This window comes from Poecilia reticulata, linkage group LG23 (genome assembly GCF_000633615.1).
Source record: "Poecilia reticulata strain Guanapo linkage group LG23, Guppy_female_1.0+MT, whole genome shotgun sequence".
Classification (NCBI taxonomy): Eukaryota; Metazoa; Chordata; class Actinopteri; order Cyprinodontiformes; family Poeciliidae; genus Poecilia; species Poecilia reticulata.
This window is the reverse complement of record NC_024353.1, coordinates 8,561,362-8,576,007: the sequence shown is the minus strand read 5'-3', so window position 1 is coordinate 8,576,007 and position 14,646 is coordinate 8,561,362. Positions and strand designations below refer to the sequence as shown.

At 40.1% G+C, this 14,646-nt stretch overlaps 1 protein-coding gene across 3 annotated transcripts in view; it reads right to left on the bottom strand.

Annotated features, from left to right (window-relative positions):
- Positions 1 to 14,646, bottom strand: part of gramd4a (GRAM domain containing 4a) — a 39,256-nt gene that overhangs the window by 3,954 nt on the left and 20,656 nt on the right. For 2 of the 3 annotated variants that reach the window (XM_017302908.1, XM_008401158.2), the window contains 16 exons: positions 8,615 to 8,735; positions 7,247 to 7,308; positions 6,198 to 6,336; positions 5,839 to 5,864; positions 5,593 to 5,684; positions 5,062 to 5,153; positions 4,929 to 4,977; positions 4,779 to 4,850; positions 4,646 to 4,689; positions 4,448 to 4,557; positions 2,954 to 3,108; positions 2,659 to 2,676; positions 708 to 852; positions 519 to 612; positions 327 to 417; positions 137 to 205 (listed from right to left, as the gene is read on the bottom strand). In XM_017302908.1, coding sequence (XP_017158397.1) covers positions 137 to 205; positions 327 to 417; positions 519 to 612; positions 708 to 852; positions 2,659 to 2,676; positions 2,954 to 3,108; positions 4,448 to 4,557; positions 4,646 to 4,689; positions 4,779 to 4,850; positions 4,929 to 4,977; positions 5,062 to 5,153; positions 5,593 to 5,684; positions 5,839 to 5,864; positions 6,198 to 6,336; positions 7,247 to 7,308; positions 8,615 to 8,735 — 1,379 coding nt within the window. The remainder of the gene's footprint in view (positions 1 to 136; positions 206 to 326; positions 418 to 518; positions 613 to 707; positions 853 to 2,658; positions 2,677 to 2,953; positions 3,109 to 4,447; positions 4,558 to 4,645; positions 4,690 to 4,778; positions 4,851 to 4,928; positions 4,978 to 5,061; positions 5,154 to 5,592; positions 5,685 to 5,838; positions 5,865 to 6,197; positions 6,337 to 7,246; positions 7,309 to 8,614; positions 8,736 to 14,646) is intronic. The other variant, XM_008401159.2, reaches the window with a different exon arrangement.

Genomic DNA, 14,646 nt, shown 5'->3' with positions numbered 1-14,646 from the left:
TTCTGCTTGAAATTGACCTGTACGGCTCAATTTCAAGCAGTTTCTAGTGTAATACAGACTTAGCCATGGAGTATGAGGCCAGAGGCCATCACAAGAGTGTGTTTAGGAACGGTCTCTAAAGTAGCGAAGCGCTCACCTTCTGAGTGGAGGGAGTGGCTATAGAGATGCCCATGCCGCTTCCTGGCAGGACCGACAGCACTTTGTACTAGACGGAGATAAAATTAAATGGTATTAGTTTAGGAAAAAAGTCAAACAACGTGGATCTTAGAAAAGTGTTGAACCTTTTATATTCTGGAATACATTTTCTGGTGGAAAAGCGAGAATACCTTCTGGATGTCTGTGATGTCCACTAGCTTGATCACTTTATTCTTCTTGGAGGAGCTGGATTTGGAGCTGGAGCTCTCGAAGCAAAGATAACTGATGGACAAAAAGGGAAGGAGGGAGTAATGTCAGTCAAAACTGTTCTTCATAACTTCTTCAGTGGTGAGTTCAACTTGAGCGACAAGGGCTAAGCTTACTTCTCCGTGACGTAAAGAACTCCATTCCTGATGTAGTCCGTGGGCATCTTCCTATCTCTGTTTATCAGACAACACCTCCAGCCGTTCTCGCACACTAAGACAGAAAATAAAAGAAAAACTTCAGATTCAATTTACAGCCTTTGACGACCTCAGTGGAGAGTTTGCAGTGGTTGTAGTAAGTTTCCTCACCCGCCAGAGGGCGCTCCGTTTCCGGCAGGTTGAAGATCTCGTGGAAGGGGCCCTTTTTGGTGCTGTGGGAGCGACCCGCGTCATCTTCTCTGCTCATGCCGCTGGGGACGGTGGCGAGGCTGCTCCGAGACACCACCGGCTGAACCTGGTGGAGGCAGGGGGACAAGGAGAGGTAGGAAGAAACGGGAGGAAGAACAAACAAAAAAGAAACCCCAAAGAAAGGATGACAAAAGTGATATAGTCAACAACAGCAACAAAAGAAAAGGAAACAGACAATGAGGGGAGAAGACAAAGAGGTGAAAAGAAGAGGAAAGGGGGATAAAAGAGGGAGAAACAGGTCACGAGACTGAAACATCCTCCATAAATCATCTTCGGCTGTTAGTACTGAACAATGCGCAGCTCTGCATGTGCACTTCATTGCGTCAGGCTCAGGTGTAACGTGCAAAGCAGAGAGGGAGGCTGCCATTCAATCAGCCTCTGTATGAGCACAAACCAAAATGATACTGGTTAGTCAGCGGCGCCTTCCTCCAGCACTCGCACGCCTCAAACCTTTTCACATTTTCTCACGTTCTAAATGCATTTTATTGCATTTCATTATGTAATTGACCAACACAATGCAGTGCGTAATTGGAAAGTGGAAGGAAAATGAAACGTAGCTTCCCAAACCTGACAAACAATAATATGAAAAGTGAGAGAAGCATTCTTTGCAGATGGGGAGCAATAAATTTCAAGCCTTACCGCACATTTTTAATTGGACTTTGACTAGGCCATCTTAACTACTGAATATGATTTGATCAAAACTGTTGCATTGCAGTTCTAGCGCAACGTTTACAGCCCCGAGAGCCATTTGTGTCTTTGTTCCGGTTCAATGAAATTTGCTTAGTCACAAAAGCTACATGAAAGAAATTGGCTAATTTTCACAAAGTCTGCAAAGGGATTTTATTTATTTTTTTAAATAAAAAAAAATATATATATTTTTGTTTCCAAGTTTTAAAATACAGAAACTCAAATTTGAAAATTTTTTCAAGGAAATATCTTATAAAAAAAGCGCAAATTTTGCAACAGAGAAGTGACTCCATAAAAAAAAACCCAACAGATCAACTGCTAATAGCCAACATGGTCTATTTCATGGTGATTGAAGTCACAATTTTAAAGCTTAAACCTACTTTACACTTCTCAACTGATTGTTTTTACTCTGAATTATGGGAACTGGGGTGAAGAATAAAAGCAAATGCACACCACACTTTTTAGATTTTTAAAAACTGTTATTTTCCATTCACAATGATGCTGTAGATCGATAAGGTGAATAAATGTGAAAAGGCTCCAGTTGTGTGTATACTTTTGCAAGGCACCGCGTGTAATAATGCCAACCTTCACACTAGAAATGGATCCTAAGTGCTTTATAGTTCCAGCTGCTCTACATACAACTGCCACATAAAACTACCAGCATTTATAATTCTGGGTTTATTATTGTTTGCTAAAGTAAAAAAAAAGAAAGAAAAAAAAGGGCCTTTATGAAGTAAAATAATAATATAAATGAAACAAAAACTGCTCTATGTGCATCTTGACTACTCGATAACACTACTACTTATTGAGCATCTTTCCAGTGGATCAGAAATGTCAGAAATGTTGGTGGTTCATGGAGAACTAAGTTGTTAAAAAATAAAACAGAACTTTTTTTTAAATCTTAATTTCTCAAATATTTTCTGACAGTTTTGATCCATTCCATTCACAGTCAGCTGGGATCCCGAGGTGTCACGCATCTCACACACACACACACACACACACACACACACACACACACACACACACACACACACACACACACACACACACGCTTTGAGGTGAGCCCATGGCACACCCACAGGCACAGAGGAGTGAGGTGGGGGGGAACCAATGGATGGGGAGTGGGAGGGAAAGAGGGGGGAGGACGCACACCAGAGCACCCTACCTTCTCAATGCAGGAGAGCTGAGAGAGAGAAACAACAGAATATACCTGAGACCGAAGCCACGCATGCTCACACACCTTTACGTAACCACACAGACAGAACAGGAAGTGAGAGTGGGGCTTGTGATGATTTATTAAGAGCGCTGATATTTGGAGGCTTTTTGATCTTCGTTTGTTTTTCGCTCCTCTACGTGGCGGTGGGGGTGTGTGGAGGTGTTCAGAGCTTTCAAGTCTAACCTGTTTAGGAAAGAACTGAGAGGGGAAAAAAAAAAACAAGGGGTCGTTTAGGCCCACTTACCCGCCGGGACACAGTGGCGTTGGTCCGCTCTTTGAGCTGGGGGTCGGTGGGGAGGCTGTTCCACACGATGTATGGCGTGTCGTACTTGTCCCGAAGCTTCGGACAGCTCTTAAACAGGAAGTCTATGATGAAGAACTTGATACCGGCATACACCCCTGGGGGGAGGAGACACGGAAATGGACAAAGGTTAACGTTCCAAGTTATCCAATCAGTTTGTTGTCATTTCAATTAATTAAGAAATACTAAAAAATTATACTAGATTCCATTTCAAATTGAATTCATTTCTAGTTTTCTTTACTAAAAATGAAATTACAAATGGCAGAAAGCATTTTCAAAAACGTGGCTTTTATTTCGATTTCTGTTGTATGACAGAGTATTAGAGACTAATTATGAGAATGTAGTATTAATATTAGATTAAAAACGCAATCTTACCAGAAAAAAATATCTTAAAGTTATGAGAAAAAAATAATTGTAATGGAAAAAAAGCTCAGATAGTGATCAGGATGTGATGTCAGCAGTTCATGTAGTTCCTTCCTCAAAATAGACAGTTGTTTGCTTCATCGTTTTAAGGTCCTCCTGCTAATAATAATTTGATCCTGATGTGTTAAAAGATTATCATCTGTACAACTTGTACCAACGAATAACTTCACCAGATACGCAACTCTCCTAATGTAATTGTTTTTGTTGGAATTTCCATACAACTACTACTTTATTTTCCAAATATTACAGCCTTATTCTATTGTCCTTATCAAAAAATAAGAATAATCATCTAAGTCTGACTCTAATATTCTGTTGCAGACTTGACCTGAATTTGAAGCCAAATGAAAAGAAATTGTAAAACACAAAACAAGATGGCGGCTAATCTCACTCTGAGCTATGGGAATCCAAAGAATGCTTTGTTTAGGGGGGTAAAGTCCAGATTTTACCCAAAAACCGAATATTCAAAAACACAAAATTTGATTAAACGATAAAGCTGATTTATCGCCCAGCCCAAGTTACAATTTCAAAACCACAAGAATTTTCCTTCATGACGTTGCTAATTAAGTTCCTTTGGAGATAAAGTTCCTACATGATTTTTCATCAAAAGTTCCACATGTTTCCTTCACCAACATGTCAAGAATTCTGTCCTATTTTAGTCAAATTCCAATATATTTTCTACAAGTATCCAGCTTTAAACACTGAACCTGGAGAGATAAAAGGCTGAGATAACTGGTCAGTTTCATCCCATGCTTTCCAAAACCATTTACAAACAGATCAGATAAGCAACCAGCTGCCACTCACAGGCAGGGCAGAGGAAGGTTACACAGCTACTGTATGAATGCATTTGTTTGTGTGCAATGAATGAAGAAAGAAGAGCTCTATTTATTCGAGGTCCTTCGGCAACATTTAGAGAATGTCAGCTGGATAAAAGAAAAATAAAAAAGGGGAAGTCTGTGTGTGTGTGTGTGTGTGTGTGTGTGCGTGTGTGTGTGTGTGTGCGTGCGTCTGTCTCACCCATCATAAAACCCATCAGCTTGTACGGGAGGACGCAGGAGAAGATGAAAGCAACCCACAGGCAGATGTAGAGCTTCCTGGTGCTGTCTGGCTGAACCCACATGAACAGACTGCAACACACACAGGAAAGAAATACACAGAATAAGTCGGAGTTTCACGGCATGCGGGGCAGGATGAGGTTTCAGGTGGAAGACTCACTTCTTTATCTTCTCCAGAACGTCGGCCATCTTACCGAAGATGTTCTGTGGAAAGAAAACACCAAAAACCATCGAATGTTTCCTCCATTTTTTTTATTTTAAGATTTTTTTTTTTTAAAGAAAGGGCGTCCTACCTGAGCTTTTTGTGCAACATCAAGTACAAGCTGAAACTTTTCAGATACAGTCAGGTCTTCCTTTGGGGGCTCCTAAAAAATATAAAGGTAAATTAGTAAATTAAACTAAAATGTATTTTGTTCTGATCCAGAAGTCTGTCATTCTCCTACCATGGGTTCAGACACTTCAGGCACAATGCTCCACTGAATCCTCCACCCTCTGACAGAAACAAAAAAACTATTTAACCAACACCTACCGTGTTTATTAACATTTAATTTGCTTTAATGCAAAAAAATAAAGCACCTGGCAATGAGGTAATTCAAAGACAAGCGCAGGATGGCCAGGAAGAGGAACATGGGAATGGCCCAACCATGCCAAGCAGCATTCATGTAGATCTAAAGGAGAGAAAGAAACATTTAGTTAGCAGCAGCAGCCATAAAGCCCTGCATGAAATCCAAAAAATTTAATTTCAGAAGTTACTTAACTACTAACAAGAGACATTTATCCTTCTTCATCTCTATTTGATAAATTTGTTTTTGTGCTTTTCATCCTAAAACCGGACCCAAAAAATGCTGAAACTGAAGGTTTAAAATGCTTTTGCAAGGCCACAGAACGAGTGGCTAAAGACGATTTGGCACAGCTCTGGACATCAATGAAGATCTAATTAGACCACAGCAGTCTTTGGCAGAGTCACTAAAACCTATAAACAGAAGTCACTGAGACTCATTTTGGCTTTTCCTCATGAGCCGACGCTAACTGGGTTCAATGCTTTCCCCTTTTAAATCCTAAAAACCAAGCGGACATGTAGCGGTTTTATGTGCAGCGCTCACTCACAATGAAGGCAATAGCTGAGGTGTAGACAGAGTGCCAGTTAGATAAGGCGGAGAGGTTCCTTAAGAAATTAGTGACAGGTCTGGCTCCTCGTTCTGAAAGAAAAAAAAAAACAAAACAAAAAAAAAAAAAAGATGTGAAACATGGGTTAGAATTATTTCATACAAGTTTATGTAATATAGTGTTTTGTGGTGACATTACATCACCATCTCTGTTTTTGGTTTGTGTGGGTGTTGTTTTTGCACTCACTGAGTCGCCTCATGTTTTCTGTCAACCTGAAAGGAGAAAAAGGAAACAAACAGTTTAGGAAACTGCACAAAAAAAGAAAATTAAAATTTAACAAGTAGGAGGTCAGACCGCAATGTAGCCTTCATAAGTCTATGACTCACACTCTTCATAGAGGAAGAGAAATAAATCCTCCAACTTCCTACGTGCAAAATAAAAGCTGATCTAAAGACGGTGCCTTGCTCCAAGGACAACACTACTAACTATTTTAAATATTAAATATAAACTCAGTTCAACAAGTTTAACCATAAAATCTGAAAGAGCTACAGCCTGTTGTCCCTCTCTGTATTCACCGGTTCTGTTTTGGAGGAAACCCGACTCACCTTTTAGCACTTAGCGGCTCCTCCGTCTCCACAGTGCTCTCCTCCGGCTGGAAGCGGAAGTCTTCGATGTAAACCCCGAACCGCTCATAGAGCCACTTCTGCAGCCGCGAACTCCACACCTCCTTCTGCTGCTTCTCCGCTAAACACAGAGGAATCACAGCAGACAGGTCAGAGGTGGAACTGTGGATACACACTGAGGTTGGTGTGGCACAAGTTTTTCTCCTTAAAACTGGATTTTAAGAAGTTATTGTAGTAAAATTGCATCTTTATTCTGCTAATTTTATGACTATATCTTCATAATTAAACATACATTCTATATATACTCCGTCTATAACTTCTTAGTTAGGAACACAATGCTGTTCAACAAGACTCCTTACAACACCACTAATATTATTATTACTATTATGATTGAATTATTAAGTCAACACTTTAAAGTACTGATTATTAAGGCAAATGAGCAACATGGTAAACATTAATGTGTGCTCACTTTGTTTTTCTGGTCTGAACGCACACCACAAGAGGCAGTGTTAGTTTGAGAAGATGAAGGTGCTCATTCTATCAAAGTTTGACTTCCAGTGACTTCTCTGTGTGTGTGAGAGAGAGAGAGTGTGTGTGGCTGGCTTTAAGAGAAAGGAAGATGCCAGAGTGCCGTCAGTGGGGAGGGAGGCTGGAGCTAATTTAGAAAAATAGGTTATGATTGTGGATCACTTCATGTAGGTCAGATCAGTCCGAGTGTTACCTCGAGTCGAGGCCGAGGTGAGTGAAGGAGTGTTTGCAGAAGGAGGAATGATTGAAACTTTGATTGCCGTTAATATTTTGTATCGAGTTAAAATTGGTAAATGCACTAAAACTGAAAGTGCGTGTTACAGCCGTCACTCACACTGCGTTCTCATCTACAGCTGCCTCCATTTCAGTCGCTCCTCTACAGCCCATCCTGAAACCTGAAGCCTTTCCTCCATCTTTTTCATTTACTTTTCCCAAGTTCACCTCTCCCACTTGTTTCCCGTCTGAGCCCACCCACCCCCTGTGCCCCTCCCCCGGCGACGTACCCGTGCCATTGTTGGAGGGCGACTGCTGTTTTCGGGGAGGCTGCGGTGGAGAGTCCTCCAATCTGAAGGTGGAGAAAAAGCAAAACACTGATGATTTGTGACGTCACAAACGTTGGCGTCACACGAGAAACGTCTTCGGAAACAACAGCTGCCATGACGGATGCAGGCGGATTGATTGGAAGCGTTTTTAGACACAATCTGTCCGAGTTGAGACAACAGGCTAACAGCAGGTGCTCGACAAAATGATCAATGCCAAAAAAAAAAAACAGAAAAACATTTTTAACCCTCTGCAAAATCAATATGATACATTCTTCTTGAAATCTAATCTATAAATATAGACTCAGCTGTCACGATTCCTCAAAGCAGATGAAGAATATGACATGAATATGAGCAGCAGCTAAATAAGAAATTGTAAAATGAATGAAGGATTCCTTTTACAGACGCATTGAGAAATCAATGGATGGCAAAAATCTTCCAATCCCTGCTTGAGCCAACTGGAAATCTTAAAAATCTGATTCTTCAATCATTAAACTATACACAAGATTGATTCACCTCTGCTCCTATCGTACATAATAACGAGTATTTCCCGTTAACCAGAGGACAAAACATTTCTAATGCATTTTAATTGTGGTGTTTAAAGAGAAATCCAAATCAAAATTGGACTCTGCTTCATCTCCAAGATAAAAATGAAATGTGGTTAAGGACAATACTTGGCATTTTTTTCTTAACAGCTACAGATTTTTCTATGATACTAAACTAAATGCTAATCTTACCTCAAAGCAACTCTGTCACATTTTAAGCCATTTTTTGTTTTGGCAAGCCATCAGTAAACAATTGCTCCTCTGAGCCTCACAGGAGGTCTTTTATTACGTTGGCCAACTGCTGATACATTATAATTCCTATTTAGGAGGAATTAAAATCATTTTTCTTGTCTGATTTAGTTTCCCAGCAGACTCCAGCCAGCTGGAAGCGACTGACTAGAAAAACAAAGTTCTGTGTTCAGGACTCCTGTGGCTTCTCTCACATTCCTGAGGTGGTGTGGCTGTACTGATAATCACTCGGAGATCTCCAGAGGAATCTCCCAGTGGCGAGTGGGTTGCAAGCTAACCAGACAGCCAGAGTCCAGCTGACACTAGCGTAGCCGCGGGGTCGCACGGAGCGGACCGTCGCTCTGATCGGCTCGTGACTGGGTCTCGTTTTTTTCCGTCTCCTACGAAGCTCACCTCCTTGAGGAATTCCCCGCCTACCAAGCTGCTGATGCTATTTATAACGGGAAGCCTTGGCTGCCGCTGGCACTGGTAAACAGACACACACTTTGACCTACGGTGAACTCTGCGGGGCCGAAACGAAGCGTTCACTCCAGCTCACCTCGTCCTGAGGACCTCGTTCATCTTCTGCTCCAGATCCAGCCGTTTACTCCGCTCTCTCTCCAGCTCCTGCCGCAGTGAGTCCACATTGGTCTCTTCCCGCAACTTCCTCAGCTCCTCTTCTAGAAAAGGATAGAAATTCAAGAGTTCAGTTTGCAGCATTCCCTTAACGAGACGACAAAGCAGCCGTAAAGAGCGGCGCGCACACAGAGTCAAAGTTTAAACTGACTTTTGAGCAGTTTTTGAGACGTACGACGCTTTCATTTCCTCATTCGGTTTCACATCACTAACAGAAACAGGAAAGGAGGAAAAAAAAAAGCGAGCTTTCATTTTAAAAGTGGAGTCCGGGTCAACTACATAAGCTGGTTTCAGGTGTCAGGACTTTCAGAGTGTCGACTGCAGCATCAGCAGAGTTTCCTCTCACACCATTGTCCCGGACTAAAGGGACACATGAATATTGGAGAAGGGAAGAGGCCAAGAAAAGAGGCAGAAGCGACGGCGCTGTAATGCTGCTCAAAAATACACATTAAATCTCCCAAATGCAGAGAAATAATCTTCATTAAACAGAACCCTATGAGAGTTATCAGAAAGAGTCATGGTGTATTTTTATCACATCCATTAAGGGTTTTAATTCACAAAAACAATTTGGCTCCACGCTTTCGTGCTCAGCCAACTTCACGTATTACTTTTGTCCTTCATCGCCTCCCGTTAATGCTAATGAAACATTTACTGTCTGGACCTCCAGCTGCTCAGGCATCAGCTTAAAATGGAGTCAAAAGGTTTACACTTTGGTTGCCCCGTTTACATTTTATCTCTCACTGGACAGAGTGAAAAATATTAATTTAAACAAAAAAAATCTCTCCATTTTGATAATGTTTAAAGTACATAGTATAAGGCAACTTTTCTTTAAATTACGGATATCAGTAACTCATGGAGCCATTTAGGAATAATTACAAAGAAAGAATCCAAACAAAGTGTTCAGGTAACTGAACTTCCTGCTTAAATTAAATGCTTAAACACAACATACAAAGAAAGTCCCAAAAAAAAAAAAAGAAAAAGATTCTTGCCACGTTTTTTGGCATTTAGCAAAGAGAAATAATTTTGGATATTCTATCTGACCTAAAATCAAGAAATGTTTAATCCGATTTAATTTCAAACAGTGAGAAATCTTGAAAACACTTAATTGTAATTCGAGCATTTTTAATTATTTTGACCATTACTTTTGTTTTACCAGTCCCTTGAGATAAAAATATTTTTTAAAGGGAGCCCTGGCTTTTGTCTGGTTCTCTAAAATGCATTTGCTCTAGAAAATAAAATTCAGTAGCGATGGGACCGCAAGTCAGTATCGAGAATTCCTTTCAGCTTATTTATGCAACGTTGTTCTGATCTCGCCTTCAACACTTCTGCACATGACCAAACCGCAGCCTCGCTCGGTGAATGGTACGGCCTTTACGGTATAAGCAAGCGGCTGGTCAAAGGTTGGAAAAGGGGAGTAAGCAGATTAATGCTCCCACGCCAGAACCTTCCACAGCTGAATATAGACCTGATAAAACGCAGACAGAAGCTGGAAAGCGTTTGTGGCAGATGTACTTTATGTAGCTGAACAGATATTTTGCACAAAAATAGCCAATAAAAAGTTGTTTGAGTAGCTGATCTCTTGTCGATTCCCCTGGTTGAAACAGAAGTTCATTTAAAATTTTTTATTTTTTTTTATAAGTACATGAAATAAAATGTGCCTCGTCCCAGAAGTCCATCCAGGACACCGCTGTGGAAATGGGGCATCCAGTTTGTGATACAAGACAGCATGACACAATATGCTATGTGTGTCAGACAAAAAGAGCGGGAGTACAGTCATGCCCCTGTTCCAGAGTGGCTCTCTACATTAGATACCATATTAATAATTCTGTCAATATGCCTGCCTGTTCTGCTTCTAAAATAGGACTGCTGACTTCTAGAGAAAATTCTCTAAGTTAAAGTATCACAGGGCATCTTTGGCAAACCGAAGGTCGGAAACTGAACCGTTTATCTGCAGCACAGAATAAGGATTAGCTAAATGTCAAGGCAAGAGTTGTCACTTTGAATCACAGTGACCTTCCTCCGGTGCGAGCTTCTAGGAAAAAGGAGGGGGAAATAAAAATAAAAAATTTTCACAAAGGAGAAACGGGTACTGTAAACCAAAAGAGAACATCTGGAAAACCATTTTTTAATCCCACTTACAGTTATAATTTGAGCTAAGGGATGGTGTGTTATTGAGGTATTGAAACTGGTGATTTTGGTAATATTTCCCTGATTGGTTACTTATTCAAAAGTTACTGAATAAGTGACCAACCACAGTATCAGTATTTCTTAAAATCAAATTTAAGACTTTAAGATGTTTTAATGTCCCCTTGAAAGAAATTTAAAACAAAAAAACGATGAATACAGGGAAAATGGTTGAGGGATCCGGTATTACAATAAATCATAGCCAACATTTCTGTGGTTTGTAGCTCTTGGCAATAACTTGCTGCCAAACTTAAAAGTTTTTTGCACATAGCCTCGTATGAATTGCCAAGAGAAGTGATGAACAGTGGCGAAAACAAATGTCATCCAGCCAACTGCTCGTAAATTTGCACTTACTCATCGTAGATTCAAAATGGCTAGCTAGCTTGCGTACTAGGGTATCTTAGCAGCTAGTTAGCAGTAGCGTCAACCCACTCGCATCACAGAACGCAAAGATGTCTGCGTGCAATTCAAACTCATGCCTCACAGAAAAGTCTTGCAAGGAAATAAAAAAATATAAAAAATACAAGAATGCACAAGATTAATTAGTTCTCCCAAAGCAAAATTTAAGACCTTTGATTGACAACTTACTTTATTTCTTTTTTTGAAAAAATAAATTTTAAGGGATAGATTTTAGACACGACTTTTAGACTTTAAGGATGCGAAGACACTCTGCATCACAATGTTCTTTAAAACATGGTTTAATCAATTTCATGTCCACCATTGTAGATCAAATCAAGCATGAAGCTGTACAAAGATAAATTAAGATGGTTTATTACAATCTAGACAAAATTTGTTTTCACAAACCGTTATTTTTTTGGGGGGGTGTTTAGAATAAAATGACTCAAAGATTGAATCTTGAATTGTTCCATCAGTTGGCAACTGCACTGTGGTTATTTCCTTTTGTTTATTGTTGCTCCAAAAATGCTACCAACCACAACTAGAACCGCAGTTGATGAAACTTCCTGTTCCTGTGCAGGCACACAGCCTCTTGGTGCTTGTGACAACAATCGTGAACTGCCACCATTAAAGTAAAACTTGCTGGTTGCTGGTGACCAACAACAACATGGCGTTGACATTTTTTCCTGTTGTTTTGCGGTTGATGCTGTTGATTACGTCAATCAAAGCCGGGTAGAATTCCAAGGTAGATTAAGCGATTACCAAAACTAACACGTGAAACAACTTTTATGCACCATTAAATCTCTAACAAAGAAAAATGTACTCTTGATTGGTCAAAATCCAGGTTCTATTTCTAACTAGACAAGTGACAAGACACGACAGAGGAAGAGATGAAAGCTTGCTGAGAGTTAGCCAAACTATGATCAGCTATCAACGATCTTATTTCTGCTCACGTGTACCTCAAATGTATAAATATAACCTAGCTTAAAAATAATAATAAAAAAAAAAAAATCTAATTACGTCTTAGTAAAATTCTTAAACCCTTTGCCCACAATTTCCAGAGTCTAAAGGTCACAAACTTACTGAGGTTGAAGTTACTTTTATGGCTTTTGATCCTATCCACTGCTCCACTGTAGAGCAGCTCAAAGCTGTCAAAGGTGCAGTCCTCCAACTTGCACATGCCCATACGTCTTTGTGGCTGTCCACTTCCTGGGACGCTTGCGCAGGATGGCAGGGTGGCCGCCTTGGGCTTGTCCTGAAATCGCGCCACGGCTTCCCGCTGTTCGGCCTCTTTCTGCTCCAGAAACTACTCAAAGTTCCCCCAAAACGCCGAGCTACAGAGTGCGCCACATTTAAGTGTCATCCATAAGGTGAGGTTGGAGGACAGCGTCCTGTAGGCAAATTTTAATCAGTCGCAACAAAGCAGGGCCTGCACGCAGAGTGATGGTCGGTGGTGGAAACAGGAGGAGGGCAGTGGAGGTAAAGAGGGGTGGGGCTTTGCTGGGTGTCTGGCGCACTCAGAGGGCTCAGAAGGAGAGATTTCCAAACACACCAGAGTGATCAAATCATCTAAGAAACATCTTTCTGAACAACTTTGTAAAAATAGGTCTTAAATCATTTGGCTTTTAGCAACTTTGCCATTATATAGTGTTCTGGTATACTGTAAATACTGTACAAGATGCTCCCTTTTTAACAAAGTGGGCAAACGTTTTAAGACCTGAAAGGGAAAAGTACAGCACCGCTTTCTCTAAACCAGTCCAGAGACAATGGCTCCTTTCAGTAAAGGATGGAGGAGGAGGTGGGGGAGGCGTTGGTGAGGGTGGGTGTGGGGAGACACAGAGAAAATCAGCCGCTTCACACTGGCCTCTTATTGTTCACATGTACAACAATGTTTGCCAAAGCACTAGTTGACTTGGACAGAGCAAGGTTTGGGGCCTCCAGCCAGTCTGCAGATCAACAAACTGACCAATGGAGAAACCCAGAACGCGGATAGAGGGGAGGGTGTAGCAAACGCAAAACCAGCTCAAAACAGTGGTAAGCTAGAGGTTGAGATAAGATGAAAAGTGGGCTTAGTTTGCTTGCTCTGCCTAGTGTTTAAAAAGCTTATGGTTGTGTATTTTCAGTTGTAACGGCTCAAGTTAAACTCAAAATGTCAAGAATGTCAGTTAAAGTTCAAATCAAGTTATGATATTTCATAGTTGGATTCGAGGTGTAATGAATCAGTCAGAGGAACTAAAATCTTTGTATATCTACACTGATATGAGGGGAATCTTATTTCCATACATGGGTGAGTGATCAAATTTTACTTTTAAAGTCTAATACACGCTTGAAACAAGAAGTCACTTATATTCTGTGAATTTTTAGGGATGCACCAGTATGATACATGAGGCTTAGTATCGATCAATATCAATTCGATGCAGAAAAACAGTGCTGAATTGACTTCAAATTTGTCTTTTTTTGTATGTACCAAATTAGAAATTTATTTGATAACTTTGCACCAGTACACCATACTTAAATCCACTAATAGATTGACCAAATATGCAAAAACAACTTTACAACCAATACGAAAAAAAACCCTGAAATGACAAAAACAATAGGTTGACTACCTTTGTTAAACATGTAAAAAATAAATTGCAATAAAACTTTTATCAAATGGTTCAGAAAGTGTGAATAGGAATTATGAGTATGATGTAAAAAAAAAGAAAGAAAAAAAGCATGAATAGATCAGTCACATTGCCCCCGATATCCGATATTTGCATCAGTCCTGATTTTTTCAATATCGGGACTGATAGTTAATATTGGATCAGTGCATCTCCATATATTTTGACTCAATTTCTCAGAACTACTTGTTTTATGTAGACTTTAAGTATAATTTGTTAGTAGAGATTTTTGAAAAGTACTAATTCAGAATGCTTTTTAGAGATTCACCCAAAAAAAAGGAAAAAAAAGAAAAACCTGCTACCGGTTTCTGTTCCTCTGTCACCCTGACCTGACTGATAAACTAGGAGATTTAAGAACTTGATTAAATGTGGGCTAAAGGTCAAGAGATCTGACTAGTTTGTCATGTCGGTTCATCTCAAGGAAGGAAAAAGAAAAAAAAAAAAAAAACTCATTTTCACCACTTCCTGATTACGAGGTTTCATTATTGCTTATAAAACAAAACGGTAAAGCCCGTCATGAAGAAAAGTGACAGACCCTGTGGACTGACATTTACTTCAGCAATCGTCGACGACCCCCATCAATCCCGATAAGCGCGCCTTTAATGCTTTTCCAAGTATTTCTAGTTTATTTTCAGTAATCTCCATAATGCAGTAATCCAGTTTGTGCTCGGGCTAAACAAAGAAAGAATATCTTATGTTATTTAATCGCATCTAG